This window comes from Tinamus guttatus, unplaced genomic scaffold (genome assembly GCF_059628265.1).
Source record: "Tinamus guttatus ecotype Peru unplaced genomic scaffold, ASM5962826v1 Tinamus_guttatus_pri_ptg000546l, whole genome shotgun sequence".
Classification (NCBI taxonomy): domain Eukaryota; kingdom Metazoa; phylum Chordata; class Aves; order Tinamiformes; family Tinamidae; genus Tinamus; species Tinamus guttatus.
This window is the reverse complement of record NW_028289080.1, coordinates 1,168,931-1,193,864: the sequence shown is the minus strand read 5'-3', so window position 1 is coordinate 1,193,864 and position 24,934 is coordinate 1,168,931. Positions and strand designations below refer to the sequence as shown.

General features: G+C 53.3%; 4 protein-coding genes across 4 annotated transcripts in view; 3 read left to right on the top strand and 1 right to left on the bottom strand.

The window, feature by feature from the left end:
- The first annotated feature begins 3,120 nt into the window (after positions 1-3,120).
- On the top strand, positions 3,121-4,071 carry LOC104576468 (mas-related G protein-coupled receptor member H). Its single transcript, XM_010223853.2, has one exon. It carries the CDS (start codon positions 3,121-3,123, stop codon positions 4,069-4,071), a length of 951 nt encoding a protein of 316 aa, XP_010222155.2.
- Positions 4,072-8,370: 4,299 nt separating this feature from the next.
- LOC104576469 (mas-related G protein-coupled receptor member H) lies at positions 8,371-9,285 on the bottom strand. Its single transcript, XM_010223854.2, has one exon. It carries the CDS (start codon positions 9,283-9,285, stop codon positions 8,371-8,373), a length of 915 nt encoding a protein of 304 aa, XP_010222156.1.
- A 3,110-nt stretch (positions 9,286-12,395) lies between these two features.
- On the top strand, positions 12,396-14,238 carry RHOD (ras homolog family member D). The gene is made up of 5 exons (XM_010223855.2): positions 12,396-12,542; positions 13,143-13,230; positions 13,538-13,647; positions 13,825-13,959; positions 14,070-14,238. Exons 1-5 carry the CDS (start codon positions 12,396-12,398, stop codon positions 14,235-14,237), a joined length of 648 nt encoding a protein of 215 aa, XP_010222157.2. The 3' UTR covers position 14,238.
- Positions 14,239-15,325: 1,087 nt separating this feature from the next.
- KDM2A (lysine demethylase 2A) overlaps positions 15,326-24,934 on the top strand; it is a 42,513-nt gene continuing 32,904 nt past the window's right edge. Inside the window, exons 1-3 of the mRNA XM_088534289.1 lie at positions 15,326-15,383; positions 15,789-15,816; positions 17,203-17,307. Of these exons, the coding sequence (XP_088390415.1) occupies positions 15,364-15,383; positions 15,789-15,816; positions 17,203-17,307 (153 nt within the window). The 5' untranslated portion in view covers positions 15,326-15,363. The remainder of the gene's footprint in view (positions 15,384-15,788; positions 15,817-17,202; positions 17,308-24,934) is intronic.

Genomic DNA, 24,934 nt, shown 5'->3' with positions numbered 1-24,934 from the left:
AGAGATCATCTAGTCCAACCACCCTGCTCCAGCAGGGACACCCAGAGCACGTGGCACAGGGTGGCATCCAGGCAGGTTTGAAGATCTCTAGAGAAGGAGACTCCACAACCTCTCTGGGCAGCCTTTTCCAGGGCTCTTGCACCCTCACAGGAAAGAAGCTCTTCCTCACATGGAGGTAGAACTTCCTGTGTTTCAACTTGCACCCATTACCCCTTGTCCTGTCACCGGCCAGCACAGAGAAGAGCTTGGCCCCATCATCCCTACATTCTCCCCTCAGGTACTTGTTGATCAGATCTCCTCGCAATCTTCTCTTCTCTAGGCTCAACAGGCCCAGCTCACTAAGTCTTTCCTCATAAGTTAGATCCTCCAGTCCCAGAATTAGAAAGACACCACTGTTTGGAAAGTGTGCTATACGGAATATTTTTAAAGGACTGCATATAAATTGGTAGGTAGGAAATAGCACATGTCGAAACCAAAGGTTTTTGTATTATGAAGATACACTGGTGATCAAAATATTGCATATGTGCATAAGATGCAGAAGTTCCTTATGCTTTAAATGTAAAAGTGTCATGTAGAAGTGTCCTGATAATGTTAGAAGCTTACAGCAATAGTATAGGGAAAAAAAATGTAGGTATGCAGGGCTATATATGCTCAAGTTCACCTCAGGATACATCAACTCCATATTTCCTGCATTAAGTTCAGTCCCTCTGAGGTTTGCACCAAGATTACTGAGTTATTGAACTAGGTGGAATGAATAGCTTGCTCAAAGGATATCACCAAAGCACAAATCAGCCTGCAAGAAATGTCTCCAAAGACCTTCACCTGCAGCCACCAGGGGATTTAACTCAGTAAACTGGACTTAAATTTGCTTTTTAATGAACCTATAACTATATGGGGGGCAACCAACTCTGTTTGTACATGCACTGTATGTGCACACACCATGGTTAATCTTTATTTTAATACATAAAGTGAATGATAATATGTGATTTTGTAGTATAACTCACATTGAAGAAAGTGATTTTAATGACAAAAAATCCTTAGAAGTTACTCTGATGTTACAGAAATCATTGAAACTAGAATTATTTGATGAGATACATTTTGTGTCTTTAGGGGTAAATTTTATGCCCTTACCAGGTGTTCAGGAGCACCCTAAGGCTACTCCAGCAATTAAACAGGTAGTCACTGTGTCTACCAGGACTGAAATTAACACTGCATCACAGTAACAAAGACATCACAAGCCGCTAGGGTAATAGAAGAGGCAAGGCACTACTCATCACAGAATCATAGAATCATTATGGTTGGAAAAGACCTTCAGGATCATCAAGTCCAACCGTAAGCCCCTCAACACCATAGCTGTTAAACTATGTCTCTAAGCGCCTAATCTACTGCCATGGATGGAATCCCCCATAGAAAGGTCTTTCTACAGCTTCAGGAACTTTGAACCTAGATTTACATCCCACAGTTGTCATTTTCATCATCATAACAATGATGTTAATGGAGCGAATTGTACTGACTATAAAATTCAGCACTTAGCAAACAGAACACTGGCTATACAGTGAAGTGAAAAGCTTCAGGCTACCCTGTCCAGGTATGATGAGGCAAGGCCAGCTAGGGGAGGGTGGATGCCTCCAAACAGATCTATTATGCAGTCCCCATCCATAAGAGGGTTTGCAAAATCTTTGCTGAACTCAGTATCACCCATGTCAGAAGGATAGGATTGAGCAAAAATACCTGTTAGCATACCCAGGAATGACACCATGCTCCTGGTGAAGAATGGGAATGCTTACAGTTTACCCTAACAGGACATTGGAAGGGTGACCATAACTCCAGAGAAAGGGATAGGTGCTAGAAAGCTGCTGTGTAGTAATTGTAATGATATTATTAAGGGGAATTATCAATAATTAATCTGCAATGTAAGTGTTATTATAACTGTAACCTGAGACTGAAAATAAATGTTTGTTGCACTGTTAAGATATCAGTTAGGGTAACAACAAATGCTAATTCTTGAATGTGCTTTGAACATGTGTCCCCTGGTGCCCATGGGAGATTTTAATGATAACGCCCCTACTTTCCCCAGAAGGAGACTTGCTTCTGAGAAGCAAACGAATGCTCTTCTGATATCTTGTTCCAGATGTTTTTGTGCTGGAGGGTTCCTTGAGGGGTGTGTAATATTCATTCTGAGGTATTAGATGCTGTGAAGCTGAAAGTGCCCTGCAAAGGACAGAAAGACAAATGAAGAATCACAGAAACTGTCACATAGGGAAGAAAAGGGGAGATGATGCAAGTGAAAAAACTCTCAAGACAATCATTGCATTTAGCAGAAGAGCATTTTTAATCAAAAGTTTACTAGGAGCCATTCACAAAACTCTGCTTGCAGAATTCCTGGCAACAGCCACTTCCTTTGTGGCAAAAAGATCAAGATAAATAAAAACAAGGAAGCAGAGTTCTGACGTAGCCCATAGTTATAAAACTGTTCTCCGCTCCCTTAAAACCCACGCTGTGGTTCTGGAAAGCTTGTGTGCACACTGCGGAGAGCACTTACAGGGAACAAGGCAAGGAGAAGAGCAAGAATAATAATATTGGGGATCTCCTGGCACCCCAGGGAGCACAGTCTTCCTCACATATTTTTCTGGAACGGGATATGGATTTGAAGGGAGTGTGAGATGTGGAGATACTAACGCTGATCTGCCCAAACCCAGCTGGTAAGACAGCCCTTCTCTGCCGCTTCACCAAACTGAACAGTTAAGTGTCATGTTTTTCTTCATCCTTATCTCACTTTTCTTTCCTCTAGCTTCCACTGCCAATAATTAAATTCTTTCCATGCAATCCTGGAAACTTGCAGCACTCTTTCCTCGTGTTCTTTCACCCTGCTCTACTCTTTTTCGCCCTGTTCTGGGGATCAGTCCATCCCATCACGTATGTCTCTCCATCCTCACAATGCCTGTAGCTTCTGTCCCCTGGACATGTCTTGGATACCTACCGGGGGTCCTGCTTCTGCAGCGTGGGGAGCAGGCAGGAGGCTGCACAGCTCAGCACGGAGCATCTTGGAGTCACTAACCTGATTTTCTCTGACCACAGCCGAGAGCCCAGATCACCCCACCGAGTCCAGCCTTCCTGGAGATGGAGCTGAACCACACTTCCCTGCCGCCCGCGCAGTCCACCTTACCGGACGAGGATCCCGGGTGTGTGATGGACACCTCTGCTGCGGTCCTGGATGGTGCCACGCTGCTCATCTGCCCGTGCGGGCTGGTGGGGAATGCCGCCGTCCTCTGGCTCCTCGGCTTCTGCATTCGCAGGAATCCTGTCACTGTCTACATCCTCAACCTGGCCTTTGCAGACTTCATCTATCTCCTCTTCATGCTCACCTCAGCCCTCTTATACATTGTGGAGGATGTTTCCTGCTCAACTTTAAACTTCCTGGAATACCAGAGGCCACTCTTCCTGCTGTCCCTCTTTGCCTACAACATAGGCTTGTATCTCCTGACAGCCATCAGCATTGAGAGGTGTGTGTCTGTCCTATGTACCAACACCCACCACTGTCGCCACCCAAAGTACTTGTCAGCCATCATATGTGCCTTTCTCTGGGCTCTCTCCATCTCTGTAATTGCTGCAGTGACTTCTCTCTGCCTGTCTCATCCACATGAACACTGCCAGCTGGCTCTTGTCTCCATGTATGTCCTCAATTTCCTCATTTTTTCTCCAGCCATGGTCTTCTCCAGCATAATCTTGTTCATGAAGGTCCAATGTGGCTCCCAGCAGCAGCGCTCTGGAAAGCTCTGTATTGTTATCTTCCTCACAGTCCTCTTCTTTCTCATCTTTGCAGTTCCCCTCAGCATCCAGAAATTCCTACAGCAGTTTAACTACGATTTTGGCCCTTCCCAGGTTGTTTTCTTGCTGGTCTGTATCAACAGCAGCATCAAGCCATTTATCTACTTCCTGATGGGGAGCTGCAGGAGGCATTGCTCTTCCATCTCTTTGAAGGTCGCTTTCCGGACAGTCTTTGAGGAGTTGGGAGATAACCCAGAATGCAGGGAGGATGCTACAGTGGATACACTAGCCCCAGTTTGTTAAAGTCTTTCCGCTGTTTTCCTCCATGCTGCTGGATGAAGGATGAGGGTTTTCTGAGTTAACTGGATTAAATAAATTTGTCTGTGTTAATTTTCCCATGGCCACCACCAACATGTAATTCTGTTCCCTAGAGGAAGTCAGGGCTGGACTATGTAGAAGGTCAATATAGGTAAAGAAGCAAAATGGGGAGAATGTGCATTGGACCACAGCTCTTCTACACCCCCTTCATTCCCAACCAGTTCCAAAGGTACTATTCCCCCCACAACAGAAACACGCCTCAGACGACCATGTTCCCATCTCACACAAGTAGTCGAGTAGGGCAGCTTGTGGTGGCTGGGGTGGACATTGCATTTGTGAAACCCCAACCCATGTTCAGACTAGGGTGTAAAAGATCCTCAACGTCCTAAGCTGTTTCCCCTGGCTCACCTCCTACCCCATGCAGGTTGTCCCAGATTTTGCTCTCCTCCTATTTCTAGAAATACTGGATGAGAATGCTGACCCTTCCAATGTCCCTCAGCCCTCATCTCACATGGAAACTCCTCTCCTATGTCTCTCTGCTGCTTGATATCAATAAACAGCATTGCACAGCCCTGAGTTGCCTTCAGTTTGTGTCCAAGCACTTGCTGGTTATCTGGAGCTTGTTCTGGGTTTTGCTTTGAGGTCCTGGTGGGAAGAAGGAGAAATGAATATAGTACTTTCATTCTCCATAGCAAAACAATATTACTAACTCCCTTCAGATGAGACTGACCTGCTTCATACTGGATTTGGGGAGGTGGGAAAGCAGTGGCTAAGGAGTTATGCAATGCCTCCAGACTGTTTTACTAGTTTCACAGGAAACATTTTCCCTAATTTTTATTAAAAAAATAATATTTTTAAAAACTGCTAGATGAGTCCATGGCAATGGCTCTTCTTCTGCAATTCCCCCTTGCCTTAATCCTGGTAGGCTGGAGTATTTCTTTTTCTTCTGTAATGTGTGGGGGGAGTACAAGGGAAGTATGTCAAGTAGAAGAGAGCCAGAAGTCAGCTAGCTACCCTTCAAAAATAAGGAGCGCTGTGATTTCCCTTATAGAATCATAGAATTATTATGGTTGGAAAGACCTTCAAGATCATTGAGTCCAACTACAAATGCTTCAACACCCTGCCTGCTAAACCGTGCCCCTAAGTGCCTCATCTACGTGTTTCCTGAACACTGCCAGGGATGATGACTCCACTGCTACCCTCGGTATGCTGTTCCAATGCTTGAATACTATTTCCATGTAGGAATTTTTCCTAATACCTAACCTGAACCTTGAACCTTCCTGTAAAGTCAGTTATGAAAGAAAAAGTCACTCCATTTTCTCAGGGAGCCACGACACGTAACATTAAGTTAAGAGTCTTCACAAGCTGTGTATAAAATGTGTCAGGCCCCTTTCAGTCCTTGCTGAGGAAGAAATGCTCTTCTTAAGAGCAAGGAGCTTTCCTGGAAGGATCTTTGCATCAGCAGAGGAATGTTGAGCCCATGGTGGCAGGCTGGCCGGGAGTCTCTTGGAACAGGGCGCAAAGTTTTATTTTCACTATGGCCTCCATGACTCATGCCTCTATGACACTGTCAAGCTCTAAGCTGTAGAAAAGCCCCCTGCTAAAGGGAGAATCACAGATGCCCATGATTCATTTACCAAGGAGAGTTTGCTAAACTGATGTGGAAGTACTCTCTGAAAGTGGCCATCCTGCCAGACACTTAAATCATTTTAAGAGCATGAAGTTAGATAGGGACCTCAGGAATGTACCGTGAGCATTTTAGAGGAGAAAGTCACAAAAAGCAAACATCACAGTCCCTGCGGACACCTCAGGTGGGGCTGCACGAAGACTTATTTTGCATTAGTAGCTCCATGACACACCTGTCTTTGCTGGGATGGGTTGTGAATGCTTCTGCCTTGGAAAATTGAACTGGGACCCCAAGTGGTCCCCAAAATGCAGAGAAACTGCTTGGAAGTGTCAGTGGAGAGTGGGCATCCCCTTTCATGCCACAGCCTGATGGGGGAGGACCTTGAGGCAAGAAAAGCAGAGCACTGAAGATTCATCTCCCATGCTCTGAGCGGGTGCTCTGCAGCCAATAGGGTAGATCCTGTGGCATTGCTTGTCAGCTGGACACTTCATGCCACTTGACGGCAGGTCAGCACAGTAGCAATTTCAGCACCCTCTCCAGGACAATTGATAGAAAGTGAGCTCCTCCAGGACTTTCACATCTCTGCTGGGATCCAGTGGAGTCATGGATCCAAGTTCACTTTGGTGCCTCCGCAAAAGTTGCATAAAGTTGGGTGGGTTGACGTTGGGCCCCCAGGGTAGGTAGGCACAGAGCTGCTCTTGATCCTTCCCAGCATAGCTGCCTTGAGGGGCAGACAGCACAGGTGTCATTCAGGGGCTTCTGGAGCTGGGCGAGAGGGTGAAAAGACACTGCCCACAGCTGGGCAGAGGTGTGTCAGATTGCCTCCAGACCAAGCACCATCATGCCATGACTTGCATCCCCCACTGCCATTTAGGAGACAAGGGGGATTGACATTGCCCTTCTTTGACCTGCCATGCAGACACTGCAGAGCTGCACTGCTTACCCTCCTCACTTCCTTGCCCTCCATCTCATTCAGGGCTGGTAACTCATCAGGTCCCATCGAGTGACAACCCCACCACATCCTGCATCTCTGCCACCCTCTTTGAAAGTCCCATGACCTCCTACCCCCTCTACTTCCCATGATGCCCCTCCTTGTCTCGCACCCCGCACCACCACCCTTCTTGAGAGCTCCATCACATCCTGCGCTCCACTACCCCCATCGTCTATGAGAGTCCTTGAGGTTCTGGTGCCATCCTGTGGCCTGCTTGCCTGAAGCTCCTGCATAGGGTTTTTTCAAGGGGGCCATTTCTCCCCGAAGTGGGATAACCCCCACACTGGCTGACAGAGAAACCACCCAACACTCACCTCCAGCTGGACCCCAAGTGCTGTTTCCTTCCGCTTGGCTCCCTGATTAGGTTAGCGTTGGCAGGGACAAGCAGCCTCCACTTTCCTCCCTACAATGGCTGCTTTACTAGGAGCCACAATTCAACGCACCCAACATGATGCCAAGGAGACAGCCTGGTTGATCCCGGTGCCCCACAGCCCTCTTGGTCAGTGCCTCTCCTCAGCACGGATGAGCAAGGGAACGTGGAGATGCGGGGCCTGGAAATGACCCCGAGCGGAGCAGGCACATGACTGCCTCGCCCCAGCAAAATGTGGCTCCCATACAGGGTGACAGGTGGATTTAGGCTATACCTACACTCTGACCTGGTGCCCCTCGGCCTGCTGCACTCTGGGTTACAGGTGACATCCCACAGATGCTCTGAGTGGTTCCACAGCGTTGTGGATGAAACTGGATGTGTCCCTTGTCACCCGTGGAACCCCTAAAGAACCCCTAGGACCTCGTGAGCACTTGGACACACACACAAAGAAAACGCAGACTGAGGATACACAATGCTGTTTATTAATGTCATACAACAGTGAGAAATGGGAGATGAGTATTTGGGTGAAGGGAGGACTATAGACGTCAGCAGAGCACTACAAGGAGACAGAAGGTCCCCTTGCCCTAGCAGTTGCTGGAAATAGAAGGAGCAGATCATGGGGTCGCCTGTGCAGGGCTGGAGGTGGGATGGGGTAGAAGGGCTTAGGATGTTGAATGTATTTTATGCCACCTCTGAATGTGGCTCTGGGATTTTCAAATGCAGCATCCATCCTGGGAAGCAGAAGAGGAGCTCTTGGACATCTTGCAGGACAGGGACACAGTGTCTGGGGACACATCTTTGTTCAGAGGAACAGTACCTCTGGAGCCAGTCTGGGCCAATGGGGCCACACTGCAGTGTTGCCAGAGCCCCTCCACCACCAAATCTCAAAACACTCCTTCCCCAAGAGACTGCTCCAAGTAAATGCACCTCCTCGGAACAGCTTCCCTGAAATCTCCACTTTCTTGTTTTCACACTGGAGGGCAGCAAAAGCCTTCGTATTTATCCTTGCTCTCTTCAGAGCTTAACTGCCAGAGGAAAGCAGCAGAATCCCAAACAACACACACCCAGTGGAAAGCTAGGTTTCTTGTGCAGAGGAGCGAGATAGCAAACAGGAGAAAAGTGCTGCAGGAAGCAGGATGGACATTGCTGCCAGTCCAGAGCTGGGACAGGGAGGCCTCCTGACACGCCAGCTGCAGGCAGGTCAGCTGCGCTCCCTGGCACCCGAGGAATCGGCCACATTGATGCACTGCCAATGGAGCACGAAACCGGTGCAGCTAGCTTAGCCACAGTGGTCTCTTAGCTGGCAGTGGTGGTGACCACCGTTTCCTCGAAGACCCTTTGGAAGGCAACCTTCAAAGAGACCAAGGAGCAATGCCTCCTGCAGCTCCCCACCAGGAAGTAGATAAATGGGTTGATGCTGCTGTTGATACAGACCAGCAAGAAAACAACCTGGGAAGGGCCAAAATCGTAGTTAAACTGCTGTAGGAATTTCTGGATGCTGAGGGGAACTGCAAAGATGAGAAAGAAGAGGACTGTGAGGAAGATAACGATGTATAACCTCTTGCGTTGACGTCGCTGGGAGCTACATAGGATCTTAATGAAGAGGATCACATTGGAAATGACCATGGGTAGGATGAAAATAAGGAAAATGAAGACATACATGGAGACAAGAGCCAGCTGGCAGTGTTCATGTGGATGAGACAGGCAGAGAGAAGTCACTGCAGCAATTACAGAGATGGAAAGAGCCCAGAGAAAGGCACATATGATGGCTGACAGGCGCTCAGGGCGGCGGCAGCGATACCAGAGCGGGAACAGGACAGACACACACCTCTCAATGCTGATGGCTGTCAGGAGATACAAGCCCATGTTGTAGGCAAAGAGGGACAGCAGGAAGAGTGGCCTCTGGTATTCCAGGAAGTTTAAAGTCGAGCAGGAAACATCCTCCACAATGTATAAGAGGGCTGAGGTGAGCATGAAGAGGAGATAGATGAAGTCTGCAAAGGCCAGGTTGAGGATGTAGACAGTGACAGGATTCCTGCGAATGCAGAAGCCGAGAAGCCAGAGGACAGCGGCATTCCCCACCAGCCCGCACGGGCAGATGAGCAGCGTGGCACCATCCAGGACCGCAGCAGAGGTGTCCATCACACACCCGGGATCCTCGTCCGGTAAGGTGGACTGCGCGGGCGGCAGGGAAGTGTGGTTCAGCTCCATCCCCAGGAAGGCTGGACTCAGTGGGGTGAGCTGGGCTCTCGGCTGTGGTCAGAGAAAATCAGGTTAGTGACTCCAAGATGCTCCGTGCTGAGCTGTGCAGCCTCCTGCCTGCTCCCCACGCTGCAGAAGCAGGACCCCCGGCAGGCGTCCAAGACATGTCCAGGGGACAGAGGTCCTGGGTCATGGGGAAAGCAGTGAGGGCTGAGGAGGCAGAGGAGGAAAAAGGATGGGTGGGGAGACAATCAGCTGGAGAGGCTGCTTCACCACTGATGATCTGGGAGGTGAATGTGGAAGAGAGATTGGAAAAGTGCCAGGATGTCCAGAGAAAGGATGAGTGTGGGAGTGGGTAAGAGGGGATGGGGGCTGGAGGAAACTCGAAAGAGAAAGGCAGAAAGAGTAATGCAGCTCACTATAGCTTGAGCTTCAGTCTCGCAATCCCCTACCTTTCTGGACAGCGGGCTGGAGATGATCTTCTCCCACATCTAAGCAGGGCCACTCCCTGCCAACAGGTCTCCTTGCACGATATTCTCAGATAAGGAGTCCTCAGAAGACCTGGTAGACGATCGCTTCCTGTGTCCTTCCAAATAATGCTGTTCTGTGGGGCGTTTCTGCAAGATCTCAGGTCAGGTGGTAAGAGAGCACTGGGCAGTTTCAGAGATACAGGCTACATTTTCCCTAATCAAATTTCTGTTTGTCTTGCTGGAAAGGAAGTATTTTGTCCAAGAGAATACCCCAGAGGATGAATATTGCATCAGTTATATCTCTCTGTGAAAGAATCTTGATGCTTTAACAATTCAACCTGATACCTCATTAGACTAATAATTACCACCTTCCTAATTGTTTTATTGCACTCCAGTCTTGTCCCCCCAGTCTTGCTGTTATTGCTGGCATCCTTCTGAGATTGTTCATTATTCCTTGCATTTGCCTTCCAGCCTTCCAGCATATGGATTGGCCCTCTTGCATGGAGTGTGATTAGAAATTGATGTCAGAACCACTGCTTGCCAGTGTTCCTAACTGCTATGGGACCTGCAGGGAACATGAGGCACTGCGTTTGGATGGTAGCACTTGCAGACAAGAGATGCCTGACAATCTGCTTTTGTGATATGGTAACCAGCCTTCTTGCTTTGGAGTAAAAGATCCAGCGGAGGTCACAGCACCCCAGATTTCTGAAGACCAAAATAACTGTGACCAGAGCTCTGGTCTAAGATACTCCCCACAAAATGGGATCAGTGCTGCCCTCTGACATCTGCATGGCCTGGCTGCAGCCCTCCCTGTCCCCTGAGGGCGCAGGAGTAGCTTCCACCAAGAGCATGCAGGGCTGTTCCTTCCTTACCTGGGGAGCTGTAGGCACCAAGGGGTAGAACTGGGGTGGGAGATAGAGTAAGGGGAGATGCAAGCAGGAGGGCATGGTGGAGAAAGGAAAGCTAGAAGCACCTTTGGCAAGTTTTGGAAAGCTTGTGGGGAAGGGCAGATGTCTCCTGCTACTTGCCTGCCCCAGATTAGCTCCTCTGCCTCCATTCTGCTGGGATAAAAGATACCAAATATGTCCCTCCCTGTTCCTCTATGCCTCTAAAAGCACCCACTCACCCCCTCCTGCCAGGAGCTGGAGCGGACATGAGGAAAGGGTGGATTTGCAGGTGCCCAGCTGGGAAGAACAACCTCCAGGAGGAGGCAGCTGGGCCGGGAAGCAGCAAAAGTCCCTATGGATGTCTCGGTCTTCAGCATCCACTCAGAACCTGTGGTGAGGAAGGGGAGAAGCAAGTAAAGGCTGGGAGAAAGGGAGCAAGAAGTGGTGCCTTAAATGGACCCTTTCCCAAGACACTTTCCCATATCCCCTGGGCCCCCAAAACACTCCAAATCGACTGTGCCTGAGCAACCTCCAAGACGGGGCACCAGCGTCCCTGTCTCAGGAGATGAGTGAGGATGACTATGGGACTGTCACAGGTAGGGAGGTGACTAGGTCGCGGTCTGTGCTAGGGAGCCCCTGAGCAAAGCTTGATTTTGCAGCCAGTCCCTACTCATACGCGAGGGTTAATGGGGCAAAGACTGGCATCCCAGCACTGCTCACATGTCTGGGTCCCTGACGGGCCGGGCACTGCAGACAGAGCTGACTGGCGCGTCACCTGGTGTGACGGCAAGCGGTGGCACCCAGCCATGAGTCAGGCCTCGCCACCTCCCGGCACCCTGAACTTTGCCTCCTGCAGATGCTCCAGGGCAATAAAAGCTGGGATTCATGAAGGCTGCCTGGCTTGGATAAGAGGCAGGAGGTTGGGGACCCAGGGGCGACCCCCCACACTTCAGAGAGACGTGGGTGACTGTGGGAAGGTCCCAAGGCCCTTGGTGTGGGGTAGGAGCTGTGCGGCTCTGAGGAGCACCAGCAAAGCCTCATGTCCCTGAACCATCTGGTTCTCAGGGATGGAGAGTATTTCCCAGGGCTGAATTCTCACCCTCCTCCAGCACCGCCCTGCACCCGCGGCTGCCAGACATGCCAAGCTTCGCTGGTGCCTTCTCACATGCCACTACTCCCACCCATGCCCGGGGCCGGCTCAGCCCACCACATGCCACCCTCCAGGGTCCTGGAGACCACGAGGCACCACTGGAGAGGCAGGAGCCACGGGGTGGCTGGGCTCACACTGCGGTGGAAGCACAGGAGCCGCACGGAGAGCCCTGTGGGCGCGGGCGCGTGCTCGTGTGCGAGAAGGGCTACGTGTAATACGTGTGCGAGAAGGAGCTCAGGAGGGATCCAGACACCCGCAAGGCAGACCTGGGTGGCGCCCCTACCTGCGCAAGCAGGACCCGCGCACGCTGCGCAAGCGGGACACGAGCGCGTGCAAGAGGGCCCCTGCAGCGCGGCCCCGCGCCGGGAGCCTCTCACGCTGGTGGCGGTGCCCAAGCGAGCGGCACGGCACGGCACGGCACGGCCCGGCGCGGCGCGGGTGGGTGGGACACCCGCAGGTGGGGCCGTGCCCTGGGTGCAGGCGGAAGCGGGTGCTGCCCTGTGTCCCCGAGGCAGGGATCCGTCGGCGGAGGCTGCGGGGCCGGAGGCAGCCAAAGCAGGCTGAGAGGGACGCACGAGCTGTGAGAGCAGCGGGAAGCCGGGTGCTCCCCCCATGAAGCAGGAGCCCGAGGGGCACAGCCCGGCCCGGGCGCCGCCGGCCGAGGCCAAGGAGACGGAGATCAAAGCTGTCATCGTCGGGGACGGGGGCTGCGGCAAGACGTCGCTGCTCATGGTCTTCGCCAGAGGGGACTTCCCCAAGGTAAGGAGCCCTCCCACTGTCCCCACACACGGCAGGGCTGGGGATGCCCCTGCACTCTGCCCTCAGGACACCTCAGCCCCACCCAACGCTCTGACAGGTCGGCCATGTCCCTGAGGTGGGGGTCACCACGTCCCAGCATGGCCCCCAAGCCCTCCCGTGGCATCTTTCCCTCGGCCCTGCAGAAGACTTGCCAGGCACAGAACACAGCTCTGCCAAGGAGGGTACAGAGAGGGTCAAGGGAGGAGGCCAAGGGAACCAGCCACCAGTGGAGCCAGGAGGGTTCCATCTGGAAGCAGAGCTGCTTGCAACCCAAGGAAGGGCAGTGGGACACAGGGGAGGTTGGGGAGTCCCCATGCGCAGCCAGGGAAGCAGTGGCCCTGCTTGGAGCGGAGCTGGGCTCCACGAGGCTCCTGGCAGTGGGCACTGGAAGGTAGTACCCAGCCTTTGCCCCAGGTCTCAGGTTGCTTGTGCCCTGGGCCTAGCGCATGGTGTCCATCCCGGAGGCACAGGAGCAGCTCAGCACCTCTCCAGGGATGCCCTTCAGGTGCTCCAGCTCTCCAGCTGCCTGGGATCATCTCATACGCACTCATGTCCTGCCAGGTCTACGTCCCCACGGTGTTTGAGAAGTACACAGCCTCCTTCCAGGTTGGCGGCAAGCCCGTGAAGATCCACCTCTGGGACACAGCAGGTGGGACAAGAGGGGACAGGAGGGGATGGGGAAGGCAGCCATGCCCAGCAGGGGCACCAGATGGTCCCCCAGTTTCATGCCACCTATGGGGCTTGGGTACGTCCCATGCACATGAGCCTGCATGTTGTGAGAGCTCTGTCCACAAGAGCTTTGACCCACAGCCAGCCAGCCTCCCAGCCTCAGAGGATGTCACCATGTGGACTGGGGACTCCCTTCCAAACTGGAGGGACAGGACATTGGGGTGGACCACTAAAGGCAAGTTGGGATGGGGAAATGCTATTTATTGGTGTGCTGTTCTGCCTGGCAGGACAGGAAGATTACGACAGGCTTCGCCCACTGTCTTACTCGAACGCCAATGTTGTCCTCATGTGCTTTGATGTCACCAACCCCAGCAGCTATGACAACATCCTCACGAAGGTAGCACTGCTTCCCTGGGGCGGGGGGGTTGGCTTTCCAGGCAGGGTGTGCAGTCTCCATCTTCAGAGACGCCCAAAAGCCATTGGAAAAATAAGGCCCCGGGCACCCGGCGTGAGAGCAGGCAGGTGAACGAGGTGATACCCAGGGATCCCCTCCTGCCTCAACTGCTGCCGGCAGTGGTGCCCGGAGGTGAGCCACTTCTGCAAGGGCGTCCCCGTGGTGCTCGTGGGCTGCAAGACCGACCTGCGGAAGGACCGCGCCGTGCTGCGCCGGCTCCACGAGGACCGCCTGGAGCCCGTCACCTACCAGAGGGTGAGTGCCCGGCCCCGTGACGAGGAGCTCTCGTGGGGCACCCGGCGGGGCCTCCCCCGAAAGGGGGTGGCCAGGCCGGCACGGATCTCACCCCCCTCGTTCCCATGCAGGGGGAGGCCATGGCCCGGCTGGTGCACGCCGTGTCCTATTTCGAGTGCTCGGCCAAGTACCAGGAGAACATCTCGTCCATCTTCGCGGCGGCCTGCAGCGCCGCGCTCAGTGCTGCGCGGAGGAGCCGGCGGCGGAGGCGGCCCAAGCGGGGCTGCGTGCTCTGCTGAGCTCCCCGGATCCCTCCTGCTCCCTTCGGAGCGGTGTCTTTCCTGCACCCGGTGTGCCCGGAGCTGCCCGGCCTGTGCCTCCCCACATTGGCACCATCATGGGGGGTGTCTGGACGGCACCAAACTGCTCCGCAAGCAGGGCCCAGGTGTCCGGGCTCGAGGACTGTGCCCCGAGCGCCGCTGGCGGGCTCACGAGGGGCCAAGGGCTCGCAGCGCGGTGCTGATGGGGCGCTCGTATTAAAGCACGTAACCCACCCGCCTGGCGTGGTCACTGCATCCATTGCCTCCCTGGGAAGGGTCAGCCACATAGCTGAGAACTGCCGCAGCTCGGCGCGTGCCAGCACAGAGCCCAGCACCCACATGGCCAGTGCGTGTGTATGGGTGTACATGGGTGTACGCGTATAGGCGTGCACGTATACAGGTGAGCATATACGCGTGTCCGTTGATGTGTATGGAGGTGTGTGTATATATGCATGCACGGGGTTGTATGTTCACGCGTGCGTCCTCTATGTGCGTGCGCATATGTATGCATACGCATACGAACCTCTGTGCACATAGCCGTGTCTGCACACATGCAAAAATGCATGTATATGCGTATATTCATATATATTCGTATCTGCCTATATATGTCCTTGCATGCACGCATAGCCCTGCATGCACTAGTGTGTATGTGTCCATATGCATTTGTTTACATACATGTGTGTCAAGACATGGACACATGTATGCATGCATGTACACCCCTATACAGAAGCATGTACAGGTATATACATGCATGAAGAGGGGAAGGGAAGGCGCCCGCACACACTATAGGATTGTGCATTTATAGATCCCCCCCCCTCGCCCCTGCGCCAGGCGCATGCGCGGCCCGCGGGGGGCGTGGCCCGCCGCTCTTCCCCGGGGCGCATGCGCGCTCGCTCCCGCCCGCGCGGGGGCGGGGCGGGACGCGGCGACGTGCGTGCCGCACGCGCGCGCCCCCGGTTGGGGGGGGGGGGGGAGAGGAGGGGGGCGGCGCATGCGCGAGCCGCGTCCCGCGGGAGGCGGGGGGGGGGTCAGGGGAGGTTGCGGGCGGCGCAGGCGCAGTGCGGCGCCCGAGTCAGTGTGTATGTGAGAGTCTGACGGGTTCAAAATGGCGGCGGCGGCTCCTGTGTGAGGAGAGCAGCGGGGTCCCGGCCGGGGGGGCGGCGGCGGCGCCGGCGGGCGGGCGGCGGGACGAGGCGAGGCGGGGAGGCGGCGGCGGCGGCCCGCGGGGGCGGCGGCCCGCGGGGGCGGCCTGGCAGCGGGGCGGCGCGGGGCACGGCGGCGGCGGCGGCGGGACGCGCCGCCGGGCCGGGGAGCGGGGCCCGCGGGGCGGCCGGGGCAGCGGCGCGGGACGGCGGGCGGCGCTGTCAGCGGTCGCGGGTCGCTGCCCGCCGCGGCGGGGGCGGCGCGGGGGCGGCGGGGCCGGGGGCGCGGTGGGCGGCCGGGCCGGGCCCGGGGCCGTGGCGCGATCGCCGCCTCACTTGGGGGCTTCCTCCTCCGTCTCTTCTGCTTCTTCCCCCGCCGCGGCGCTAGAAGAGGACAAAGGCGCCGGAGAGACCTGGTGAGCTGCTCGCTGCGCGGCGGCGGCGGGGGGAGCCCGCTGCCCGGCCCCGGTGCCCGGCCCGCGCCCCCCGCCCACAACTTTGCGCGAGTCCCCCCGGGAGGGGCGGCCCGGCCCGGCCCGGTGCGGCGGGATCCGGCCGCCTCCTCACGGCGGGAGGGAGGGAGGAAGGGAACGAAGGGGCGGGCGGGGGCAGCCACCGCCGCCCGGGGCTCCCGGGAGGGCGGCGGGACGGGGCGGGCGCCCCGGCGCCGGTGACAGCTCCCCGGGCGCTGACGTCCCGCCTGCCGCTTTGTCCCCGTCCTGCTCTGCCCCCTGGCCCGCGGGGTGGGCAGGGGGCCCCGGGCAGCGGGTTCGGGGCCGCTCGGGGCCGGGTGTGAGGCAGGGCGGCGGGGGAGCTCGGCCGCGGCACCCCGAGCTGCCCGTCCCGAGCCCCGAGCGCTCACGTTGCCGCTCGCCTCGCCCGGCTGTTTACAAACAGAGTTGAGCGGGCGCAGGGGGACAGCGCGAGCGCGGAGCCGGGTCCCGCACGGCGCCGTGGGCGGCAGCGAGGGCTGCGGGGGCCCGGGGCAGTCGCCACCGCGCTGTCAAAGCCGCGCGGAGGGTTCGGCGTGGAATAAGCTCTCCCGGCACCACGGGAGCCGTTCCGTAAGCGCCGTGCGGGATGACCCGCTCCCTCCCCGAAAGCTGTGGGGGTTACGAGCTGCGGCGTACCTAGTGTTGGATTATTTTTGATTCCCGTTTTGTTCCTAAAAAAGTTTAGATGCCATCCTTGGGAAGTTCTTCCCCGTGTCAGTGCAGTGGTGTCACAAGGTGGCAGATCTTGAGATCTGAGCACTTTGGTCCTCTCTGAGCAGGAGTTAGTCCTCCACCTGCAACCATGTTGAAACCCTGTATGCAGGAGAGGTTCCATATGTCCTCATGCTACATGGGAACCATGCTCTGTGTGCTCCTTTTGGGCACTTTGGGAGAGAAAATCCAGAGAACAGTCCTGTCTCTTAGACAACATGCTGCTTTAACGTATAATCTTGTACTGCTCCCCTGCTGCCATCGAATGTTTAATGGCAGGTGCACAGTTTGCATGGTTCATGTCCCCGGTGTGCGCCAACTTAACTGCCACCTGCGCTAGCAGTAGCACAGAGTGGAGGCCTTTTCCTCATCTGAGACCTGCAGCTCATGTCATGTTACAGGACAGCTGGTAAAGTCATTTACCCTGGGTCATGACTAAAGTTAGAATGGGAGTGTTAAAGTTGAGGTGGGCTCCTCCACTTTTTTTCCTTGGGCTAGTGTAGCCGTGTGGAATCACTCACAAGCTGAGTTGTTGTCAGGGTTGTAGGAGGCTCATGTCTGTGTACTCTTCTTCACTATTTCCCTCTGATTTCAAAGGAGGAAGAGGAGGAAGACAGCAGCCCTGGGGTGTCCTTCTCACTCTCTTCAGAAGACTCGGAGATGGAGCCTGAGGAAGAAAGGATCCGTTACAGCCAAAGACTGGTCAGTATTGGCCCTTGCCAATAGAATTCCGTTCTTAGCACGGTTTTAATTGAAGAAGGAAAAGACTTACTAGCAAGAAGTTTAACAACCTGAAAAAAAAAAAAAAGGCATTCAGGTGGGTAGCTACAGCCTGCCCAGAGATATTAGCTTAGCTGGCTGAGAGTTATGTGTCTTGATGGCTCTAGTTCATTCAGCAAAGTTTGCCCGAATGGAGGGCACCAGCCCAGTGCACAGGGCTCCTGAACTTGGAAAGGAGAGAGTTGGGGACTGAGTCTGAATAAGATGTGCTGAGAAGCTGCTGGATAAAAATGTGAAATAAATGTCAGCATTGCTTCTTGCCTAGCAGACTTTCTCAGTGTATTTGTAACAAGCAGAGACGCTGGCATACTCAGTGTGTGCGTATTATTTTGGTGTGGACTTGATTTGAGCATTCTGCAAAGCCTGAGAAAACCAGCCTCGGCTTAAAGCTCAAATCTTGCTTGTGCACACGTGTCTGTATCTTCTAATATTTTTCTTTCATGGAGAGCTGTTCCAAAAGTGGGGTCCTAATGGGGCTCCATCAGGACCTGGACTTGTTTAATGTTTGTGCTAATGCTTAGGGGTTGCACAAAGCCACAGGTCTCTAAGTTGGGCTGCAACTGTGAAAAGTTTGTGAGCAGCTCCTCCAAGTGCCCGAGGTAATATTCCTGGTGACCATAAGCAGGACCATGTTCCCAGTCGGGAAACTAGAGCTTGTGTGTTTTCTGCAGGGCAATTCCTCTTTGTTTTGGGGAAGTTGTAAACTGTCTGAGAAGGCCAGGTGACAGCACTGGGATATTCGAGCTTGTGTTGGGGTTCACCTCTAAGTCACCGTGGTATTTGCACCCTCCCCTTCAAGCTACTGTCTGTAATTGTTAAATCTTTATCCTTTAATGCTCTGAAATCATTTGGTGGGAGGCAGCATGATGCTCTTTGCAGTAAGCTTTGCCCTAGAGAGTGAACAGTTCCTGCTGTTTTGTGGCTGTTCTGTGCCTTGCCATAGAAAAGGTACAGAAGGGTTGTAGCCAGTGCTCACCTTGTAGGTGGCCTAGGGGTAGAAATCTTTTAGTGAGAGTAGAAATGGTTATTGAGCAGTAGTTCCTGTGGCAGAGAGGATATTGTTCAGCCTGTGGTTGGCCCAAATCCTGGTTTACTGAAGGTGTGCTCCTCTTTCTGTTGCTTCGCTGTATCTGCTGTATATTTACATTTTATAGACAAGGGTGTTGCACTCGATGACTATCAGGCTTCTTAGTTTGCTTCAGGAAATTCAAAAGCAGAGTCACTTCAATTCTTTTTTTGAATTTTTGAACTTCAACACAATACGCTAAACTGGATAAATGGCTACACGCTGATGAGCTGCATGCTGAAGGGGCCTGGAAAAGTGCATGGGGAGCAAGCAGAGGCTGCGGTTCACCTAGGCCTCTCTGGCCTCATGGACAGCGTTGTGTCCTTTCTGTGATGGACCGTTAGGAGGAAAAATGTTCAGATGCTCTTGATGCATCTCGCTGAGGTTGGGTGAGCTGTTCCCTTAGCTAGTGCTTCTAGACCTTGCAGAGCAAGGTATCATAGGTGAATTATCCAGGAAGGTAAAATGATCCGATTATGACTTATTTGAATATCCTACTCCCAGAGATGCACTGATGACTTTAACGGACTATATTAGAACTTCTAGGATAGGGGAACAGGGAATTGGTAGTAAGTTTTTTTTCTTCTGTGACTGTTTCCCTTGTGCATAAGCATCAGTGTGGGCCTGTTAGCAAAGGAGTTTATGTATGTTAAAAATATACCAGCAGAGTCTTCTTGGTATGTAATGTTGGCCTTAAAACCAGTCAGGGTGTAGAGAAAGTCTCAAGCCGTTGTTGTATCCTGAGGAATACTGTTGCTTTGCACTGGTTGAATGAAGATCTGATCTATGGATGTTTTTTGAAGTGGATTTATCGGTACTGGTTAGGGTTGTAATAAGACTTCACGTTTGTTTGGGGGATAACTGCACTCCTGCAAGTGTTCTCTGCCAGTTCACGCATCTCTGCAATATAATAGTATTCGCGTTAGGTGGGTCATACTGCCCTAGCTGTGCGAGCTTCTCGGTTCAAACCATACATCTGGGACCCCCAAGGTGATAAAGGTCTGGCAGAGTTCATCTGGACACACTGTTATCAGCATTAAGGATGTCTTGCTTCCACCTGAGATGATTTAAGTGGCAGGAAAAGCTGTGTGCCAGGGAATTCTTGAAGGCCAATGCAGAGGATGGTGTAGGGGATAGCACTCACAGCAGCAATCCAGAGATGTCTGTGCTCCCCACGTGGAAGTGGAGCTGTGTCTACCTGCTCTGCGAGTAACGGAGGAAGGAATTCAGCAGATGCTGTGGAGTAGCCTTCTACTAAGGCCCTATATGTGTTACTGCAAAACTTCAGAGAGTGGGTTGAGGTGCTGTCTTCATAAGCTGTGTGTGCGTGTTTGTAAGGCCTCTGTCGAGGGTCTGAAATGCTCTGTTGTGTCCTGAGGCCCAGGTGACAGTCCAGCCCCTGGCACTAACAACATAGTGGTCCCTCACTGTGATTTGGGAGTCTGCTGGTTGTCACTTGGTCTCATCCAGCCCATGGCACAACAGGCCCAGTTCCTGGCAGGCAGGCCAAGGACACACTGGCACCTGTAGCCTGGAGTTTTAAAAGGCAGGAGAGGCACCCTGAGCAGCTCTGCCTAAGGATTCCTGGAAGGAAAAGGAAATTCAGCTGGTCTGGTACTGCAGTGCTCATATAATCCACCTGGCTCAGGCTGTCCGGGTTGTTTTCTCACAGACTCTGTCTTTTTCCCTTGTGCCAGCTGTGATGCTCTCCAGGCTCTGAGCTGACTGAAGACTTTGGGGGCCAACTGCTGCACAGTGTATGTTCCTTACCTTTGGTAAGGTTAGATGTGTGTGACGAGTGGCACGGGGAGGGCATCCTTAGAAACAGCAGTCGAAGGGGTGGTCCGACCTCCTGCTCCCTAAAGAAGCACGGGACTCCTTTTAGTTGAGGTGAAATGCCTTCAGGTAACAGCATCAAGTGAGTGCATGATATTCCACCAAGGAAATGTTTCTCCTTTACTCCAGTGATGACCCCATATGAAGCGCTTTTATCCACCTAGGCCTATGCAGGTTCATGGAGCAGAGGAGCAATTTCTGGTTGTTGTGCATGGCTGCTTTCTTACTGGCACTTTCCTTCTTTTTCAAGGCAGTTCTTGAGTCTGGCTGGCTGTTTCCCAATAAGTGAATGTCCAACTAAACACGCTGCCCTGTAACTTAGTATCCAGTGTGTGTTAGAGTCGTGTTAGAGTATTGCCAAGCTGGGAATCTCTTTCCTCAGTGAGGCTCTCCTGAGTTGTTTTTGGTCTGCTCAGACCAACCCACCTCTTTCCCTAGAAAAGCCAGTAGTAGTAGTCACCAAGGCTCACTGAGGCTGTTGGTAATGCAGGAATGTTGGTGCTGGCCAGGAGATTTCAGGATGAGAAGGGAACCTGTGCGGCTTTTAGCCTTGGCTTGTCCCATGTCAGTGGGAATACCTAATATGGGGGAAGGAGAAGAAGGCTAGTCTCCCAAGGAGAACAGAGTAACAGTCTCAAAATCCTCCTCTGAACCACAGGTCTCTGCTGACAGTGTCCTTAGCGTAGGTGCTGAGCTGGTTCTGCAAGCCACGGATGTGTTGGATATTGGAAGTATCAAGGAATTGTCTTCTGTCTTCTCCAGGGCTAATCCTGGGAGGCCTGTGTTGTGAGTTAAGACTAGCAAGCTGTGCATCAGGAGCTGGGATTCGCTTCCCACAGAAGCGGTGCCTTAGACTCTCAGTGGCAACACGCAGGGCAAGGAATGAAAGGCAGCAAGGCTGGATCGCTTCAGAATGGCTTGAGGTGAGGGGAAGCAGAGCAGGTGAGTGCAGTTCCCTGAGGAGAGAACCTAAAGGAGAAGAAGGTTGTGGTCTCTGCTGCCAAGTCAGCAGATGTTATCTCGGGGTGTGGTCCTGGCTTAGGATCCCCTGTGTGGCAGAGCTGGTTTTAAGAGGTTCCTTCCCTCTGTAGCTGTCTCCTGCAGATGCCTCAGGAGCTGATGCCCCTGAAACTGCTGCTGCTTCCAGAGGGTTATGGATCATGCTCCAGATCAAAGCTCTTGAGGAGACACCTAGTCCCAATAGTTTTCTGCACTGGACTGCTGGAACAGCTGCCCTAGCAGCAGAGCTGATGAGGGCAAAGAGGTGGCGAGCAGACACGGGGAGACAGGGTGGGGTAGGAACCTCTTGAACAGGCTCTGCTGCTCCAGAGATGGCTGGTGGAGCCGCACCCTCCACCGGGGCCCTGGGAACGTGTTGCCCCGTGGCGGGCGCTCAGCCTCAGCTGTGCCTGACACAGGCCTCTCCAAGGGGGGTATTCACCTAGCCTGGAGGCTCTGGAAGCTCAGGAGGATTGGTGGGGGAGAAACATACAGTGAAAGGCTGTCTCTTCCATTGCTTAGGGCAGTCCATGTCCAGGGTTTGCACTGGCCTGCCCTGCCCTCTGATCAAATCCTTATGTGAAATTTGAGGAGGCCTGACCCCACCAACCAAAAACGGAGGCCTCTTCTGTAAACAGCGGGGCTAGCAAGCCTGCCCCTACATGTTGGTGTCCACGCTGTTCCCCAGGCAAGAGTTCACAGGAGCCTTGTGGTATGTGGAGTCATCAGCTGAGGGATGAGGCTTTGGGAGCGCGGAAGAGAAGGCTTCTCTTGCAGCAGTGAGTGCCATGGCGTGCGGTGCTGCAGACGTGCTCAGCTTGGTGCTGCCCACACTTGGGGAGCAGCAGGACTAGCTCGGACACTGCGGTACCTGGAGTCACAGGAGCTCCAGCTTTTTGGCTTTCATGTCATCTCTATCGGTGCCCCACTCTTCCTGCAGGATGGGGTGATGAGCAGGAGCCAACCCACGAGCCAGGAGGACTCTTGCAGGCTGGTGTTGGTGTGACTGCAGGGTCAGCCCTTATCCTTACAGGGCCAAGGGAAGAAGACAAACTGAAGACACTACAAATGAGTCTTTCCAGAGAACCCAGGTGTGATAAATGAGCTCTAAATAATTTAGGACTATGGATTTGGGGCTGGAAAGTTTGCTCTTTGGTGGAATCCAACAGCTGCCAAAGGTTGTTCTTGGAAAGCTTTGTGAAATCTGCTGAACGTGTGGACCCCGGCAGATGTGGCATTGTGCTGGTCCCAGAGGATACATCCCCCAAATGGACTGGATGATGTTTCTCATCAGCAGAGAGGAATGGAGAAGGTAAAAACGTCTTTGCTGGTTTCTTACTGTCCTGAGTCTGTCCTTTTAGTGTGGCCTGGAAGCTGCAGTGCTGCCTGGGCTATCAACCAGACAGCGCAGGAGCACTTGCGGTGCGTGTTAGTGAACAAAACTTCATGTTTCATCCATGTCTCTTGTTAATGAGCAGGCAGAGGCTTTTACAGGGTTATCCCAGCTGGAGAGGGTGCTAACAAGTTAGGAGATCAGTCCCGCTTGCCCCCCAAAATCATTTATTGTTGAATAATTCTGTCAAGAGCCACCTAGGCAGGGAAGGCTCTGCTGTTCACCAGGTGGTTTTCCGAGCATTTTCTGACCCCCGTTTCTCCAGGAAGGTGGAGAAACAAACTAGTGTGTCTTCTGTGAAAATGTATGAGGAGAAGCTGTTGCCTGCCTTAAGGGTGAGCTGCGTACTGCTGTTGGTGACAGTTTGCTGCTTCCAGAGAAGCAGCAATTGGCAGGTGATCTCTAAACAGGTAGCCTGGACTCTGCAAAGTCCCTCTTGCTGCCAGAGTTGATGTCCTAGTAGTTCACCAGCGTTCTTGTCTGGTCTGGTTTTATTTGGGCCAAAGAAGTTAAAAACTGGGGCAGCCAGGCCTGGTCAGCTGTGGGCAAGTGGAAGAGGTGAAAGAAACATGGTGTATCTTGCTGCTGGGACAGTTGCTGAGCTTCACTGCCTGGCTGTGGCAGTGGGCAGCACGCCTGCAGCATGGCCCTATGCCAGGAGTTAGTAGGGGACAGCTGTGGCTCCAGAATACGTACCCGGGTGTACCAAGGGGAAGAACTGTCGCTTGGAGCAGAGCTGCCTCCTTGGGCCTTCCTGCCTGTTTGAGGTCCTGGCTGGGCAAGAGATGAGAACAGAGGGTTCTTGGCTGGCCTTGGGAAGAGCAAAAGAGCAGAATGGAAGAGCAAAGGCAGCAGTTGAATGACATGGCCTGTAATTAGGTATCGAAGGCACTAGCTGCCAAAACCACTAGAAGGCAGGAAAGGTGGGAGCACCTTTCTCAGGGCTGGAAGTGCTGTTTTTAGTTGGCTCGGAGAAGCTGGTATCTTTGCAAGGGGGAGCATCCTTGATTAGGATGTTCCTCACTGGAGCGGGGGGAGCAGGCAGACCCTTGCAGGGAGTGATGGACTGCAAGAGAAGGGGGGAGAGTGAACAAGTGCATGCCCCTACTTGAGAAACAGCACATGACAGTTTAGCTGAAGCTAAGAAACTGTGTGCAATTGCACTTGCACAAATGCATTGTCAAAAAGTCTGACAATTATATATTTTTATATATATAAATATCAAAGGCAGAATCATAGTTAACTGGTGCCGCAGCTTAGCTGAAGTGCAAGGGGACCTCTGCTCAGTGAGTACTCATGCTAATCCAGATGTGATTCCTTTCTGGAGGGCTCCGGGCAGGAGCTGGGGTGCCAGAGAGCGCTTTGGTGTCTTTCTCTTCCCCATTCCTCTGTCATCTCAACTCTGTGTGCTGGTGCTGTCCAGCTTTCGGCAGCTGCAGCCCTTCCCTGGGTGGGACACTAATGACTCCAGGATGCCACAACAAGAATGAGCTGGAGTGGCAGTGGGTAAGTGATGCTAAAGGGCTCTGTTTATAGAGCCTGCAGCTTAATTTGGGGAGACCTGAAGAGGTGGTATGAAATAAGTTCTGCCTGTGCCGGTTCCTGCTGTGAACCAGGTGATGAGGATGAGTAGCTGTCCAGGGGAGTTGCTTGTTGACTTGTGCCTGCACTTAGAGTGATTCAGATAAAACTGGGATGAAGTGTAGCCTCCAAATCCATCCTGGTCAAGAGGAGAGGGGGTTTTTCTTCCCTCTGGCTCTGCAGGGCCTTGTTTGTGTGTGCGCGTTGCTGTACAAACAGTACTTGTGGTAAACAGTGTGAACTGGCAGTATGGGGGCTCTGAATCCCCATGAATCCCAGGAACTTAAAGAAATTGAAGGGTTTGGGCTGGGATCCGCCTTGGGATAGCAGGGCAGAGCAAAAAGAAAGGTGGATTTACCCTCGTGCTGCAGCAGCTGGGAGGAAGGGTGGCTCTGTCTAGTGCTTGCACGTAGGTCGGGCACCAGGAAGGATGCCAGTCTGAGTTGCATCCTTGCTGCCAAAAGAGCTGACGTGTGGCTTGCAACACTGTGTGTCTGGCTCGTGTGTGAGAATATTGAGGAAAGGAGGGTAGAAATGCAAAGACAGATTTTTTTTTTTTATTGCTGTTAACTCAAACAGGTCATATCCACAGGGGTAGAGTGGTGACCTCTCCTCCCTGTAGCACCCTAAACACACAGCATGCTTCATCTCTTCCCAGGTCTTGTATGTGTGAG

Coding starts and splice junctions, on each gene's coding strand:
- LOC104576468 (XM_010223853.2), top strand. CDS start 3,121: ATGGAGCTGAACCACACTTCCCTGCCGCCCGCGCAGTCCACCTTACCG.
- LOC104576469 (XM_010223854.2), bottom strand. CDS start 9,285: ATGGAGCTGAACCACACTTCCCTGCCGCCCGCGCAGTCCACCTTACCG.
- RHOD (XM_010223855.2), top strand. CDS start 12,396: ATGAAGCAGGAGCCCGAGGGGCACAGCCCGGCCCGGGCGCCGCCGGCC. Junction 12,543..13,142: donor CCAGAGGGGACTTCCCCAAG/GTAAGGAGCCCT, acceptor ATGTCCTGCCAG/GTCTACGTCCCCACGGTGTT. Junction 13,231..13,537: donor CCACCTCTGGGACACAGCAG/GTGGGACAAGAG, acceptor TCTGCCTGGCAG/GACAGGAAGATTACGACAGG.